The 17,177-nt window shown below is 34.5% G+C and overlaps 2 protein-coding genes across 2 annotated transcripts; one reads left to right on the plus strand and one right to left on the minus strand.

Annotated features, from left to right (window-relative positions):
* The first annotated feature begins 330 nt into the window (after window positions 1-330).
* LOC106356323 (F-box protein At1g69090-like) lies at window positions 331-3,478 on the plus strand. Its single transcript, XM_013796092.3, has one exon. The coding sequence runs from the start codon at window positions 861-863 to the stop codon at window positions 1,959-1,961; it is 1,101 nt and encodes a 366-aa protein (XP_013651546.1). The 5' UTR covers window positions 331-860; the 3' UTR covers window positions 1,962-3,478.
* An 11,019-nt stretch (window positions 3,479-14,497) lies between these two features.
* Window positions 14,498-15,458, minus strand: LOC111214700 (putative defensin-like protein 234). The gene is made up of 2 exons (XM_022717713.2): window positions 14,957-15,458; window positions 14,498-14,781 (listed from the first exon to the last, which is right to left on the minus strand). Exons 1-2 carry the CDS (start codon window positions 15,024-15,026, stop codon window positions 14,591-14,593), a joined length of 261 nt encoding a protein of 86 aa, XP_022573434.1. The 5' UTR covers window positions 15,027-15,458; the 3' UTR covers window positions 14,498-14,590.
* Window positions 15,459-17,177: the final 1,719 nt, after the last annotated feature.

The raw sequence follows: 17,177 nt of genomic DNA on the forward strand, positions 1-17,177 counted from the left end.
CGTGAGATGACTTGTGTGGTTTCTCCAATCACCCAGAACTTCACCACAACAACTACCTACTCGTTAATCACCAAGAATCGTGAGCTTATGAACCTTACATAATTTGTAATCAAAATCTTCAAATTTTTTTGATTAATTTTGTGAGAAAGTGTAAGATATGTGGTTTTAGTGGACAAGAAATGAGAAAGGATGAGTAAAAATTCAAAACTTTAGGGTATTAACACTCTCAATTTGGTAATTCATGGTGGTTGAGGTATTGATGGCAATGGCAAAGTTGTAGATATTTGGTGAAGATGAGGATGGTAAGGTAAACTATTATTTTCGAAAAAAAAAGAAAAAAAGGTAATTGCATTTTCGTGAATAACTAAAACGTCTAGGGTGAATAGGACAAAACAAAGTTAAAAAAAAAAACATAGTTTATTTTTGTGTTTGACTTGAAATTTTGAGTCATTTTTGAAAGAAACATTTTTTAAAATGAGATTTTTATTATTTGGAAAAATGAGTTGTATATGGTCCTAATGAGATATGCAAGTCTGCAACAAATCTATAATTCATTAATTTCGGATATTATATACTTTGTTTAGAATTTGATGAATTTTGGAAATAATGAAAATAATACATTTTTCTTCTAAAATTATGAACTTAAGATATGCATTAATCTAATGTACATGTGTGTATCCATGATTCTCTTTTCTAAAAAGTAACAAATATGATTTTATGTTTATAATTTTTTTTCTTAGTATATGTACATATGTCTTATGGACATGTATCAAACTAAGGTTTTCCAAAATCATTAGATAAACCTAAAAATCTAATATTTTCTCCCAAAATTGAAGGCTTCACCGTTAAGATTTTGTGAGATGGCTTCACTACCATTAGCCTTAGCCCAATCTCCTCCTCCTCTTCATTGTTGGTCCGAGCTTCCTCTAGATCTCATGCAACTGATCTTCGAGCGCCTTGGATTTACCGATTTCGAACGAGCTAAATCAGTTTGTTCATCTTGGCTATCTGGTTCTAGACAATCTAAGCCAAACAATAAGATCCCTTGGATGATTCTACTCCCCAAGAAAAAGAATTACTTTCTCTTGTTCAATCCTGAAGATAGAGAAGAAAAACTCTACAAAACTCAACATCTTGGCGACGACTTTGCACATAGTGTATGTTTTGCGACTTGTAGAAGCTGGCTTTTGATGGCGATTTTACCTGTAGAACGTCTTTACATTTTAAATCTTTTAACCCTCGAGAGGATCAATCTACCTATATCGTGTGGATCTTACAATACGATATTGTGGATAGACGAGAGAAGCAAAGATTACCTTGTTATAGGAGAAGATCTTGCTTATTTCAAGAAAGGTGATAACTCGTGGAAAAAAATCTCTGAACAGTTGTCAGGTTCCCTAAAAGGCATGGTATTCAAAGATCACAAGCTCTATGGTCTCACCAAAGAAGAACTCCGAATTTTCGACTTTTCTGGTGAGTTTCCTATGCAAGTTTCCAGAGTTAATGTAGGGGGTTGCGTAAAACTAAAAATAAAAAAAATAGGCGGGATGAGATCGCCTGAACCATGGAAATTCTATGAGCTTCGCAGGAGGAATAATGTGGTACTCACTTTAGGAGGAGATGTCTTAATTGTAAGGAGCAAAAGTCCTTGTATGTCCTATTCATGGAACTTTAGAATCTTCAAGATGGATTCATCAAATGGAAAGATTAAATGGAAGGAGATTTTTTCTTTGGGAGATGAGGCGATTATTTTAGATTTGGGTATTACAGTGCTTGCCAAGGACCAGGAAGGCATCACTAATAACTCCATTTACTTCACTGCTCATGAGATGGATTGGTTCGACAATGACATCTTTGTATTCAATCTCGATACAAACAAGGTTGAACAACTACCACAACTTGTTTCCTCTATTTCATTCTCTGAAGCTCATTGGTTCTTACCAAGTTTCAGGAATGGGTGATCCTATCTATAGGGGTTTTTCTTCGTTGTTGTTTATTGAATTTAAGCTTTAATAATAACTGGTAAAAAAATGGTATTTTTTGGGCCTTCAATTTCTTCTTGTGTTTTAACCAAGTTTGCCTATGAATAGAGATATGTGTACCATCTTCTTATTTGTTCCTAAAAATAGAGACTGGGTTTGCTACTATGTGAATATAAGATTTATTTGGATATATAAGAAATAATAAAATTGGATAGGATGCAAATATATGAAAATATAGTTAACATTCTTTAAATTGTCCCTACTAGGATAAATACTTAGTGATCCATTAATTTAGCCAAGTTAAAAAAAAACTAGTCTTATTTAAGAAAAATTTACTCTCTATGACACTTTTTGTCTTATCAATTACACAAAAAGACACTTCTTGCTCGAGGCATACTTGTTGGCTGTGCTTTGTCTATTTTGTCCCTCTTAACCAAACCCACTAGTTGATAGTTCTAGTTTTGTTTCACTTTCTAGCTTATATTCCTTTGGACCTCGTAAAATTAATCTCTCTTTCCTATTCTCTTCCATCTTTTCAAATATAATTTAATTTTTCATTTTCTTTTATCTCATGAACCCTAGTTCGCCATAAAATCAATAGAAACAAAATTCCAAAAAAATTTCGCCTCGCTGCTATTTCCAAAAAGTGTATTGTATTCTCTCTCCAATATTATATTTACTTTCACTAATTCCCCAACTTTAATTTCACGAAACTCTCTTCTTCTTCTTTATTAACTGTAGAAAACACCATGAATCCATAGTCCTCTTGTTTGTTTTTCTTAATCCTTTTCCATTTTCATCTGCTTTTTATTATTGGCATTGTTTGTCCGACTTAGCACATATCCAGCTCGGGATCCGCCGTGGTGGCCGTTCGGCTGCCCAAATGTTGAGAAGCTTCGGACTCGTCATCTCTTCCATCCAATCCATCACAACCTCCACCCTGGTTTGCTTGATCTGAGATTGCTTGTGTCCTCTGGTTCATAAGATCTTCAGCGGGTTCGCTGTTCCAGTGGAGATCGCGCCGTTCTCCTGCGATTTCACGAGAATGAAACTAGAAGAGCTTTTGGAATACAAGGTGAAGCTTAGGGTGAAGAATGGCGGAGATACAGTGGTTGTGATGGATAATGGAAATTTACATGGTGGGTCTGTATTTGGAGAGAGATCGGTATCATTTCAAGATCTGATTGGGATTAGGGCTTGAAAGATGGTGATTTGCGAGGGCTTGAAAGTCAGTGATTTGGAATTGGAAAATGGTTCTCTGAGATATGTTTGTGGAACTTATGGGCAGAACTCACGGCCATCCACATCCACATGCTCTCTGTTTATTTTGGTCCGCAACTCCGACTGTCTGTCCACAACACTTTTGTCTATATCCACACACATATATCTTCATCTTGTGTAAGCCATTTTCATCTAATTTATTTGTAACATCTTTAGTTTGTGTACAACATTTTAATTGTTGTATCTTCTTCCTTCAATTGCAACTAATGTTTTGTACATATCTGTACATACCCTACTGTCCACACGTATATGTCCGCAATTTAGCCGTTCACACGTTTTCCGTCCATGTCCACATATAAATTTTAAATGTGAAAATATATATATATATATATATATATATATATATATGAAAATGGATGTTCAAATATAGACAAAAAAAGTTTATAATTTATTGTAACAATTAGTTTTGTAAATAAACTACCATAATAACTATTATAAAGGAACTAACTTTTGATTAAAGAAACAATAACTAAACTAGTTTCTAATATAACTAAATACAAGAACACTACGTGAGGCTATTTTCTTGTTTGGTCCCCACAACTAGGGATTATAAAGAGAATAAATGGTCCCACACTCACCAACTAGTTCCATATCTCACTTCGTCCGGTGAAGAGTAGTTTCGTTCAGATTTTTGCCAGAGCATGATGGAAAGTGCCCCTCCAGCAACATGTGTCTAAACATGTCAAAAAGGTGAAAAACGTGTCCTAAATAGTAACTCACTCCTTATTTAAAGGGTAACCAATAACCTTTACCTAAACATACGAGAGTTGTCTACGTCTCTAATGTCTAAGAGGTGAAAGTTAGCTCTTTATAAATTTTCTCTAATAGAAAGAAAGAAAACGAAAACTCTATTTTCTCCCATATTCCGCCTGATGGCCTCTCACGTTGTCTTTACTATGGAAGTCACTCGATCAGGACCAAAAAGAAATCTCCATTGCTGGTCTGAGCTTCCTCTAGACCTCATGTGGTTGGTTTTCGATCGTCTTGGATTTGCTGATTTCGAACGAGCTAGAACCGTTTGTCCCTCTTGGCATTCCGCTTCGAGAATATCTAAGCCAAACAATCAAATCCCTTGGTTGTTTCATCCCCAAGGACAAGAACTACGGTCTCTTGTTCAATCCTGAAGAAAAAGACAAGTTTTACGACACTCAAGATCTCGTCAACGACTTTGGAAAGAGTTCTTGTGTGGCGACATATAAAAGCTGGCTTTTGATGATAACTTATACTGAGGAGGTTTATCTATATAATCCCTATATTTTTGATCTTTTAACACGCGAGAGGATCAACCTACTGAGTTTTGAATCAGATTATGGGTTCATTTCTCCGGTGCTGTGGATAGACGAGAAAACAAAAGATTACCTTGTTGTAAGGATGTTTAATGAAGAAAATGCGGTTTCTATCAGGAAAGGAGATAACTCGTGGAAACCAATCACCCAGTTGCAATTTCCATGTATTTACGAGTGTTATAACATGGTATACAAGGATCACAAGCTTTATTGTCTCGATCATTATAACCTCACGATTTTTTATTTTTCCGGACATGTTCCCTCGCAAGTTTTCGAAATAAGCGTCGATGGATGTGTAAACAGAACAACAGTAGCTGGAGCCATTAGACATCTTGGGACCATTCCATGCAAACACTATTTGGCTTGTTATAAGAATTCTATGGTAGTCACTGTAGATGGAGATGTTTTAATTCTTAATAGCGTACGTGAGAGTATGTCCTACATATGGGACTTTAAAATCTACAAGATGGGTTCATTGACGGGAAGCAAGTGGGAGGAGATTTTTGTAAGAAAAGATGATTAATATGAGAGTAAAAGACAATGAGGAACAGAGTAAACAGAGAGATAAGTGATGAAGAGTAAATTAAGTTGAGAATAAGAGAGTATGAGTATCAAGAGATTATAGAAATTGACAATAACCAAGAGAGAAGAGAATGGTGAAGAAGAAAGGGAAACTCCCCTCTTTCAGCTTAGGTTATAATTGATTACAATGAGAGCTCTTTATAACCAACACACACACTAGACAAATGAGAGGAAGAAGACAAAGAGAGATAGATCTGGATTCAAAATGAATGGTTGGGATGGAAAGATCTGAATTAATTTGAATTGGATGGCTGAGATGCAAGAGAGCTTCCAATGTGATAGTGACACTCCTAACAGCCATCTCTCTTCTCTCCAACATGTTATTTTAATCTCCACTTGTCCAGCCTCTCTCTCCAAAGGTCAGAACCTAATTTGAATTTAAATTTGCCTCTCAAGTTGAAGTTGCACGAATTTCACTCTTAGGCACTCAAGTCTGGCACTCAAGTCTGGCAGCTTACTTCTCAAGTTTGGCAACTTAATTCTCAAGTCTAGCAGTTTAATTTTGCTTCATGTCAACACTCCTCCTCAAGCTTAACCATAGGAGATCCTTGGGCAAGCTTGGAACTGAGAGTACTTGCCTCATTAAAAACCTAAGCATAGAAAACCCTTTGGGATAAAACCACACTTAGGAAAAGAGTACAAGCCTCTTAGCCTAGGGATTGGCCAGTGAGTTTATGAGCCTTATGATGATGTTGAGGGACTCATAAACTCTGGATCATGGCCTTACTTCAATGGCAAGCAGACTCCAATGCCTTCCTTGCTTCACACTTAAAACAACCTTTGAGCTTCTTCTTATGACCAGAGCTTGTCTCCCCCTTTCTTCTAGCTTCTTGCTTCCATTTAGGGTTGAATCCAAGCCTGCCTTTTCTCATGAGCTCAATAGGTACCTTGTAACATTTCTGGAATGCTGGTGAGGAGTACTGAACACTTGAATCCCTCACACCAGCTGCTGCTCAACCAGTCTGTGCTTGTCACTCTTGAAGCTTTCAACATGTAGGGGGACGTTGCAACTCCATGATCTGCCACCATCATGTGATTGCTCAGCCAAGAAAATCTCTAGTTGAATACTCCTTGTGTCCTTGCATATATCTGGCCAGATTGTAAATCACCATTTGCTGGCTTCCTTAAACTTCATCAACCAGGTACAAGCACACAAGCTATGGGCTGATTCAAAACTTTCCAACTGAAGGTATCTTTTCTAACTCCATATAGTAGTTGATCCATAGCTTCCCAACCAGAAGGTATTGTTCCAACTGAAGGTAACTGCTCTAACTCTACATAGTAGCTGATCCATAGCTTATATAGTAGTTGATCCATAGCTTCCCAACCAGAAGGTAACTGTTCTAACTCCACGCCTTAGGCTGATCCATAGCATTCCACTCAGATCCACCTGATTTTCTTGTCAAGTAGTCTATGATGGCCATCTGTTCTAATACCAAGTTGTTGCTGTCCATGTTGATGTTTCTTGCTGTCCATGTTGATGTTTCTTTGTAGTGGGTTCTAGATGGCTGGTGAACTCCACTTCAACTCCACTTCTGATCTCTGGTGAGCCAATGGACGACTTGAACCTTCAGAAATGATGCTCACCATTACCCCTCCTCAAGCTTGATCCGGAGAGTATAAGTGAAGGACCAAGCTTGGAAAGTGAGCAATACTGAACCTGAACCAGGAGCACAACAGTACAAACACCTGCGCTTAAGCCAACTGATCCACCCTTGGTCTATGCTCCAATGCCTTTAGAGGTAACTGAGGCAACAGATGACTTGGACCTTCAGGATTGCTCACCATTACCCCTCTTTAAGCTTGATCCGGAGAAAATGAGTGAAGGACCAAGCTTGGAAGTGAGCAACATTGAGTCTTGAAACCAGGAGCGCATCATCCTAACAGCTGCGCTTAAGCTAACCGGTTCCTCCCTTGATCTCTTCTCCCCTGCCTCTTGTAAGTCTTTTGAACCAGGAGCTCAACAACCAAACGTTCTACGCTTAAGTCAACCGGTTCTTGCAATTCATGAGGAGATTCAGCCTGGTGGATGGCTGATCAAACACTAGTCTGCCTCTCCATCAATACTCCTTCCTGAAGTATCTTCAAAGCTCATCCATATTCTATCTCAGCCACGACTTATTACCATCTGGACTCCTCACACAAACAATCTCTCCATGGTCAGGAATATACACACTGTGTACGCTCTGAACAGCATGGGCAAAGTCTTAGTCTTTGTCTTGATTTGATGATGGACAGAGAACAACACTTGTGTATCTAAAACATCACTCAAACTCCAGCAAGAATCAGACCACACACACTAGGATCAGACCTTGGTAACTCACCAATCCTGATCCCAATGTTTTAAGAAAATGCAATAGATAGAGTCTAAACAACTCATTCAGTTCAAATCCATGCAAACTATTCACTAAATGCTCATGTATGATAACTCATCAATTACAATGCATTTAGGCTATTTTTAATGACCATTTAAGTAACAACATGATTAATTAAATGTCAAAACATGGACTAGATAACTCATCTAATCATCCCAAGTAGTTCATGAATGCATCACAGGACCAGAAACAACATATGGATGCAAACAAGACTAGAAACAACATATAGATGCATTACAAGACCAGGAAACTCTCCTAGACTTCTAGCAATGCAACAAGACACAAAACAGGTTCTAGACAACTCGCCTAGACCTTACACAACTCAAACAATTGACCTAAAACAATAACTAGTCATAACCATGCTGGTAAACTCAGAAATAATTTAAAAACAGAATCAACAAACACAACTTAAGTATCTTGAGACATGAACTAGGTTCAACAACTATAGCAACTTGAACATGTCCCAAGTATACTAAACACACCACACCACTCAACACAACCAGAACCATTTTCCCAAACTCATATCAAAAAGGAGAGGTTTAACTTACAACCAAGGAACCTGAGCTTGTTCCTTGAACCTCCAATACACATGGGTCATGACAATTTGTTGGATCTGAGATGTTGAGTTGAACTTCAACTCCTTCTCTTTAAGTACATGACCTCCTTCTTGTATCCATCACACCAAAGTCTCCTCCTTTCTTCATGCTTGAGAGTTGCCACCTTCTTGGAAGCTCTCTTCTTGGATAGAGAAAGAGAACCACTTGTACAAGGTAGTTTTGAACCTTTGCTAGACAAACTACTCCATAAACTTTTGCTTTCAAGTGGTTTTGGTTGAGCATGATGAGGGTTCTTGAGGCTTAGAGACTTGTATACACCTTGCCTTAGAGCTGGTTGTGGGTTCTTCCTTCTTGGAAAACCTTTGGACCGCTGGACAAAAGGTTGTACCAGACTCAGATGAAGATGAACTGAGAATGAATTAGATTTACGGAAGCTTTTGTGAGGTTCAGGAGTTTAAAGCTCTGATACCATGTAAGAAAAGATGATTAATATGAGAGTAAAAGACAATGAGGAACAGAGTAAACAGAGAAATAAGTGATGAAGAGTAAATTAAGTTGAGAATAAGAGAGTCGAGTATCAAGAGATTATAGAGATTGACAGTAACCAAGAGGGAAGAGAATGGTGAAGAAGAAAGGGGAACTCCCCTCTTTCAGTTTAGATTATAATTGATTACAATGAGCGCTCTTTATAGCCAACACACACTAGACAAATGAGAGGAAAAAGACAAAGAGAGATCGATCTGGATTCAAAATAAAAGGTTGGGATGGGAGGATCTGAATTAATTTGAATTGGATGGCTGAGATGCAGGAGAGCTTCCAATGTGATAGTGACAGCTCCTAACAGCCATCTCTCTTCTCTCCAACATGTTATTTTAATCCCCACTTGTCCAGCCTCTCTCTCCAAAGGTCAGAACCTAATTTGAATTTAAATTTGCCTCTCAAGTTGAAGTTGCACGAATTTCACTCTTAGACACTCAAATCTGACACTCAAGTCTCAAGTCTGGCACTCAAGTCTAGCAGCTTACTTCTCAAGTCTGGCAGCTTACTTCTCAAGTCTGGCAGCTTAATTCTCAAGTCTAGCAACTTAATTCTGATTCATGTCAACAATTTTTTCTTTGGGAGACAAGACCATTCTTTTGGAGTTGGGTATCACAGTGCTTGCCAAGGACATTGAAGGAATCAAGAGAAACTCGATCTACTTTAATGGTTCTGATTCAGTAAATCCATATGATGAAAATGACATCCTCATATTCAATCTTGATACAAAGAAGGTTGAAAAACTGAATCAATTTGTTTGTTTGTCCGTTCAATGCTCTAATGCACGATGGTTCTTACCAACTTTCAAACGTGAATGATTAAAATAATTATAAATATGTTTACTACATTTTTGTTTGTGTTTTTCAAGTTATTAGGGGTTTGGAAATAATCTCTTTTGATTACACTCGTTTGATTTTCAAGTTTCTATGTTTTAAATTTTCATGGTATGTATCTGATCTTTAATTTGTGCGTCTGAGATTGTATAACATTTTAGCTTTGATTCAATTCGGCCAGACGGACGCATGATTAATGTTAATTAACTGGGTTCAACAAATAAATAGAGAAAAAACTATCATCAAAAATGGGTACAAAGAGGAAACATACCTATCGTATGAAGCGCTTCAATGTGGGAAATAAATAATGTATATCTTAATATTTTTGTGTGGTATCAGGTGACACCCCGACCTGATATGGTACGCCCGTAACAAAGCCAATTTTTTGTGCCTAGCATCCTGATAGTGAAACACTGTATGGTAAGCCTATACCCAAATCAAGCGATTATTTATCAACTTACAGAATTATTGGTGAGGGATACGTAGAGATATCTTTGAAGACGGAGTTTGAGGAGCTCTGACGGAGATGCATCGGAGACACTTTCTTATTTTTTATATTTTTCTTTGATTTTTTGGTGGAGACACTTCTCTCTTTTCTTACAGTTGAGTCACATGCACAACCACCATGTTCTTGGACTAATCATCAATCTCTCGTTTTACAGGAAGAATAAAAGCTCTCAACTGGTTGGCTCATCGATGGGCTAGACTAGTCCAATTTATTTTAGACGGGCTATGAAGGCCACCAATTAAAAAATATCCAATTGGATAAAAAAATGAATTGGTCCATAGTCCAATTGGCCAAGACTAAATGGACAATGACTGTCCATGACCTTCCAAGAACATATTTCCATGATTTTAGCAAAAGAACATAGTTTTACTGTTTTGATAGGAAAATATGGTTTTTGCAAGAATAAAAATTTTACGGTTTTGATGAAAACAAAAACGTAATTTCACGATTTTGGAGGAAAACATAATTTCACGGTTTTGCGGAAAATAAAATTTCATGATTTTGACGAAAAAATTGATTTCACGATTTTGATGGGAAAAATAAAATTTCATGTTTTCGGTGGGAAAGACAATTTTATGGTTTTGATGAGAAAACTTAATTTCACGGTTTTGACGAGAAAACATAACTTTACAGTTTTGTTGAGAAAACGTAGATTTGCAGTTTTGATGGAGAAAATTATTTCGTAGTTTTTACGAGAAAATGTAATTTTACCATTTTAGCGCACAAGCATAATTTCACGGTCTTGACAGGAAAACATAAGTTTACTGTTTTGTCGGGGAAAACATAATTTTACGGATTTAACAGAAAAACTTAGTTTATGATTTTTCATGAAATTTCATGGTTTTGTTGAAAAAAAAATAACTTTTTTTATTTTGGCGAAAACATATTTCAAAAGAGTTGGTGGAAAAACTTAGTTTCACGATTTTTCGAAAGAAACATAATTTTTGATTTTGACATTAAAAATTAATTTTCCAATTTTGATGGGAAACCATAGTTGTTCAGACACATCAGCATAATGTAATTTCACGGTTTTGATAGAAAACAGAATTTGTTGGATTTGCGAGATAACATAGTTTTTTTACGAGAAAATGAAGTTTTCTAATTTTAGAAAAAAATATACTTTCAATTTTTGAGAAAAAGAGAAAAGGTATATACACTCAGTTTATATCGTACTTTTTTTTGTTAAATTATGTTTCTCTGTATTTTTAATGTGTAGGAAAAGGCCATCTATACATCACTTAATTTAAAACACGTGTGATTCCATGCGCAAAGGTTGACACGTCTCCCGTGATCTCCTTCATAGTTGGAGGAAAGACTGTATCCATCAGTGACGGAGCCAGAAATTTTTGTATTGGGATCGGAAAAAAATCAAAGACATAATATATAAACGACAATAAAACTACAAAGGTATTACTCCAAAAAAAACTACAAATATACTTGACGCTCACTCATAACTTATTTTTTTGTTTAAGTTTTTTTATTTTTAATGTCTCTGTATTATAAACAATTTGGGTCTAAATCTAATATAATTTAGGCTTAAACTAACTTATTAACAATGTTTAAAATTACAAAATATGTTTAGTGATTTACTAAATTTTTGTAATTATATAAACAATAAGATTAAAACTAATATAAATCCAAAGTTTAAAAATAAAAATATATTAGTGGTGATTAAATTTTGTCTTTAATGTTTTGTAATTATTTTTGTGGGGTCAAATTTATTTTTTAAATGGGGTCCATACAAAAATCATACAAATTTTATCAAAAAATATTTTGTGAATGAAGTGGGGTCAGCTGAACCCCTCCCACCCACTAAGCTGCCTCCGCCCCTAGTATCTATCACTCCAAGCAATGTATAATCCTAGTTTTGTTAAACTTTGAATTGTTAATTTATGTCAAGAAAATGGCATAAAATATATATTCAACCAGACCTGATTTATTAGCAAAAACCAAAATACATCAATAGCACATGATAAAATCAGTTAAATTTTATTTTTGGGCATATATGGTCGAATGTTCTGCATAATATAGATATTTATAATTAAAAAATTGATATTTTTTCCTATATTTAACTACTACTATTTTTTATTTATTTTTTTACCTTTTTATTTTTTAAACATAATTCAAATTGACAATAACAAAATATTGTCAAGTTATATTATGTTTTTAAAATAAAAAGTAAAAAAAATAGTAATTACAAAAAAAAAATTTAACCAGCAAAACAATAAACCCTAAATCCTAATCCTTAAACCCTAAATCCTAAATCCTAAACCCTAAACCCCTGGGTAAATCCTAAACTCTAAATCAAAAACACTAAACAATAAAACACTCAAGGGTTTAGGGTTAGTGTTTTTGATTTAGAGTTTATGATTTATCCAAGGGTCTAGGGTTTACCCAAGGATAAAGGGTTTAAAAATTATGCTTTAGGGTTTAGGGATTACGATTTAGGGTTTAGTGTTTTGCTGACGACATTAAAAATATCATTTTTTAAATTTTTTTTCTATAATTACTATTTCTTTATTTTTTTACCATTTTATTTTAAAAACATAATATAACTTGACAATATTTTGTTTTCTTTTCTAAAAGATATCGAATTTGAAATAATGAAATTCTATTGGTTGGTGAACCCAAGAATAACTCATTAAAAATCATATTAGTTGGTGAACCTATAGATTCACCCTAGGAGGTGAATCCAAGAATAACTCAATATTTATAAAGTAATGATCAATACCGATTTGCTACATCAAATTAATTCCCCCCCCCCCACCCCCCACCCCAAAAAAAAAAAATTGGTTACTTATCTAAGTATGAAGTTTGTTGGGAAATTTTTTTTTAGGCTAAAAAATGATAACTATGTCATATTAGGCTAATCTCATATACTTTATGTCTTATTAGTCAAAATATTTTTAAAATGGCAATACTCCCCTTAATTTCAACTAAAAATTCGAAATTACAATTAATAAAACAATTGTTAAATATTAAATATAGTTTTTAACTAAAATAATTAAAAAGTATTAAAAATCCCCCCAAAAAACCTGACGTTCGAAGTTCTTTTTTCTTAAATGGAATCAATCGATCATGTAAGCAACCGTTCGATCTGAACCGGTCGATCCTGATAAATATATCCAGAACAACGAAAATATGTGGAGAATATACTAATCGACCAAGCCCATGTCCGTCGATCGCAGAAGCTCGATCCCACTTCGATCGATCGGTCGCATCTTCAGGATCAATCGATCATGTGCCTAGGTAAGTCTTCCAAATGGATTTCCTGATTTTCGTCGGTTAAATCCGGTTTGATTTTCACTTGATTTGAACCGAACAAACATGAGCTGAATTCTTAAAACCTGATTTCTAATCAATCAAACCTATTTTTCTCTTCTCCTTGAAGAACAAAGGGGAGAAGAAGATGGCGTGAGAAGAAGTTTCCAAATCGGCGTTTTAATTTTTAATTTAAAAATTGATTTTATAAATCATAATTTTCTTTTAAAAAAACGATTTAATAAATATAATAAAACTGAATATTTTCAAATATTTTCTTCCCATATTTTTTGAACTGATTATCCTTATCCATAGAATTTGTATTCTATTATATGTAGAACAGAGTAAACATGTTTGAAATCGATTTCTACTATTTTTAGATTTACAGTAATGTGTAGATTTTGATTTTTTTCAGGTGTTAAATTTATAGTAATGTGTAAATTCCGGATTCTACAAATTTTCAGAACGATATGTTAAGTGCGGAATGTGTTTTTCAAATATTTTTTAGATTACTATTATTTATGTATATCACATATTCTAAACATATTAGATTCAATGAAAAAGTGGATTACATTTTCTACTGTGTAAAATGTCAATTCTACTTTTTGTAGAACAAAATATGAAATTATGATTTAAATATTTTTAGAACTGGAAAAAATACTAATAAGATGATATAGGTATTTCATCAGTAGTTACTATTTTTTTGAACTTTTTTTTTGTTTGTAAAACTATTTATTTGATTTATTTTAAAAAATACTAAAGGGTATTTGAGAAAAAAAATGGTACAAAAAAATAGCCTAATAGGACATAGTTATCTCTTTTTTTTTTGGAAAAAGTTATCATTTTTTGGCCTAAAAAAACAATTTTCCCAAGTTTGTTTAACTCCCTAGTTAATTAAATTGACTCTTAGGATCATAATTGTTCTAAAAACAGTTTAGGTGGTGTTAACCGTTCACCTAAACGGCCAATCGGTCATAAGTAAAACAATTTCTGTACACTGATTTTTTAAATGTTATAAACCATGCAAAGAAGTACGTGACATAAGAACAACAAAAAGGAAACGAAACATGGACCTTTTCACAGCGCTGGCGTTGGAGAGGCAACGGAAAACCGTGTTTGTGTGTTTCAAGAGGGACAGAGAGAACTCAAAGACTAATTCGCATTTTTCTTTTGCGAGTTGAACACAATTTTGTATTTTATTCAAAATAAACTGATTTGATCAGAATCTTGATAGCTTTAGATACGGTTTATTAAGTGTTGCCACTATTTTCTTTTTCTTTTTTCTAACAGAAATATTTATTTTCTTCGTTACATTTTCTTTAATGTCCAAAATGCTTTAAGATACACACCACAATATTTATTGAAATTCTGTTTGTCTATAACAAAAGCTAGCAAGGAAAATCACATCGGCATAAATGTTCTTTGCCGAAGTTATTACACTCGCAACTATAAGGCCTGTCGCCTCCGTTCTTAACAAACTCATTTGTGCACGTCTCGTCTCCGTTAGGGCCACATCTACCGACAAATATATCTTTCTGGCTACATAGGTTACCCATTGTAGTAAATCCAGCTTCCCCATCTATTATTTCATAGGAACCACACAAATTCTACACGAAACAATTTAGTTGTTGATAAAGCGACCAATTTAAATTAGTAAATGTTTTATAACTTTTCTCTCTAGAAACAACTTATTCGCAATATGCAATACTTGGATTTTTTAAGTTTTACGTGTAAAGAAAAAATAGATGTCTTACCTATGACATTGTTCAGAATAAAGGACATGAGAACACAAGAAACGAAAAAACAAATAGAAGCAGATCTCATGATTCTTGATGAGTGACTTCGATACTTCAACTCTTGTGTGCAAATTATTTTTCTTCTCTAAAAGATGAATCCAAGAATTAGTCGTATTATTATATGTGATGAAACAGTTTTTGTAAATTTCTATATATACGCATATTCAACAAATGCATTGGTAAACGCAGTGGGGCCTGGTTTGGAAAGTATGTATACAAAGATCAAATCATCTTAATGATACTTTTGAAAATAGTGACTAAATCTGTAAACATGCTTTTTGAGTGCCCGCCGGCCACTCAAACTTGGGCTCTCGCGCTACATCTCTCACTCCAAGGGGAGTTCCCGAGCCCCTCTATCTATAGTAACTTCGATTACCTTCTGAACAGAATAAAAAAACAGGACATGCCGGACGATGTTTTGGCCAGAATCCCATGGATCATTTGGTTCATGTGGAAATCTAGAAACGGCAAGGTCTTCGAAGGTAAGGACTTGACGCCATTGGAAATTCTCCAGTCTGCGTCCTCGGAAGCGGATAGCTGGAGCATGGCGCACGTAACTCCGGAGAGGCGGGAGGAGGAGGATGGAACGCCTCTGCCCGCAGCACAAGATTCACCATCAATGCGCCTGTTTTGCAGGTTCGATGCATCTTGGAAAGATGATGATGCTAGGTATGGTGGTGGCTTCGTGATGGAGAAGGAGGATGGGATACCAATGTTTGGTACATTTGCTAGTAACTGAGTATTGTCCCCCCTACATGCTGAGTTTAATACTCTGCTATGGGCCATGAAATCCTCATTACTTCTCGGTCACGACTCGATGACGTTTGAATCAGATTGCCTGCAACTGGTTAAGCTCATTGAGGAAGAAGAAGAATGGCCAAGTCTAATGGCTGAAATTGATGAGTTTGTTGATCTTCGTTCTAAGTTTAATTCTTGCTCCATATCGTTTGTTTCTCGTACTAAGAATGTCCGAGCTGACCATCTTGCGAAAGGTGCCAGAGCTCGCGGCTTTTGCTTTTCCCATGTACACTCTGAGGTCCTAACTTGGCTAGTGCTAGACACCACTTGGTTGGCTTCTTCTTAATAAAATATGGAGCTTTTGTTGTCAAAAAAAAAAATCTGTAAACAATTAATGAGTATTTTAACTAGTTTTGGAAGGTATTGTTCAATTTATTTTCTTAAAGCTATTTTTGGCCATTATGTATATATGTATTTTTTTTTGTACAGCTCCATTATATATATATATATATGTATTTTTTATATATTTATTTTATTATTACATTATTATTCACAAAGATTAAAAAAAAATCGTTTTAAATTTGTAAATGAAATAATGAAATTTCTATTTATTTATGATGCAATCTAAAAACAATATTTGAAATAGTGTCATATATTTAGTATTACTATATAAATAAATAAATATATATATATATATATATATATATATATATATATATATATATATCTTTTACAAAAAGATGCATTTTTGTGACAATTCTTTCATTTTAGAGACTGTTAAAGTACGTAAAAGTTTTAAAAGTGGTTGAATACAAAACAGCTCACCGCTAAATATATTACGATCTATCTAAATTTGTCCATTATTTATTCAAATTCTATCTGGTGGATTAAACCGGTTGTGTGATCATAGCTTAATGTGTACTAGGTGGACCGTCCGCACGCATTTGTGAGCATTAACTTTAATATTAAATTGATCATTACATATTTACAATTATATAATACTTATTTTACATGTGGTTTCATTGTAACATCAGAAATGATTTACAGTTTCATTCTCTAAGCCTTGAGTCAGAAAAGAGTTAATTTTTAAAAAAATATTTAAAGATGTAAATAATCCCCAAAATATAACAAATTATATAATTATAGGACAACGTCAATGAGTTTCAAAGTTTTTAAAAAGCTTTGAGATTACCTTTGGCTCTCAAACGTATCCGAAGAGGATCACGCACAATAAATAAATTGCACTTGATTAGCATACACATCTTATATTATATTCTTGCTAAGTGATTTAACTTTATAAAAAAGAATTACTTTTTTTAAAAAGGAAGGATCAGTTCCTGAATAAACAGAGTCGTCTCTTTTTGTTAGTTGAATCACTGCTGATGCAAAAATATAAATAGAGATACAACATGGAGAGGAAGAGAACAAAAATAAACGGAGA

Source organism: Brassica napus, chromosome A3 (genome assembly GCF_020379485.1).
Source record: "Brassica napus cultivar Da-Ae chromosome A3, Da-Ae, whole genome shotgun sequence".
NCBI lineage: Eukaryota > Viridiplantae > Streptophyta > Magnoliopsida > Brassicales > Brassicaceae > Brassica > Brassica napus.

Coding starts and splice junctions, on each gene's coding strand:
- LOC111214700 (XM_022717713.2), bottom strand. CDS start 15,026: ATGAGATCTGCTTCTATTTGTTTTTTCGTTTCTTGTGTTCTCATGTCC. Junction 14,782..14,956: donor TATTCTGAACAATGTCATAG/GTAAGACATCTA, acceptor ATGAAATAATAG/ATGGGGAAGCTGGATTTACT.
- LOC106356323 (XM_013796092.3), top strand. CDS start 861: ATGGCTTCACTACCATTAGCCTTAGCCCAATCTCCTCCTCCTCTTCAT.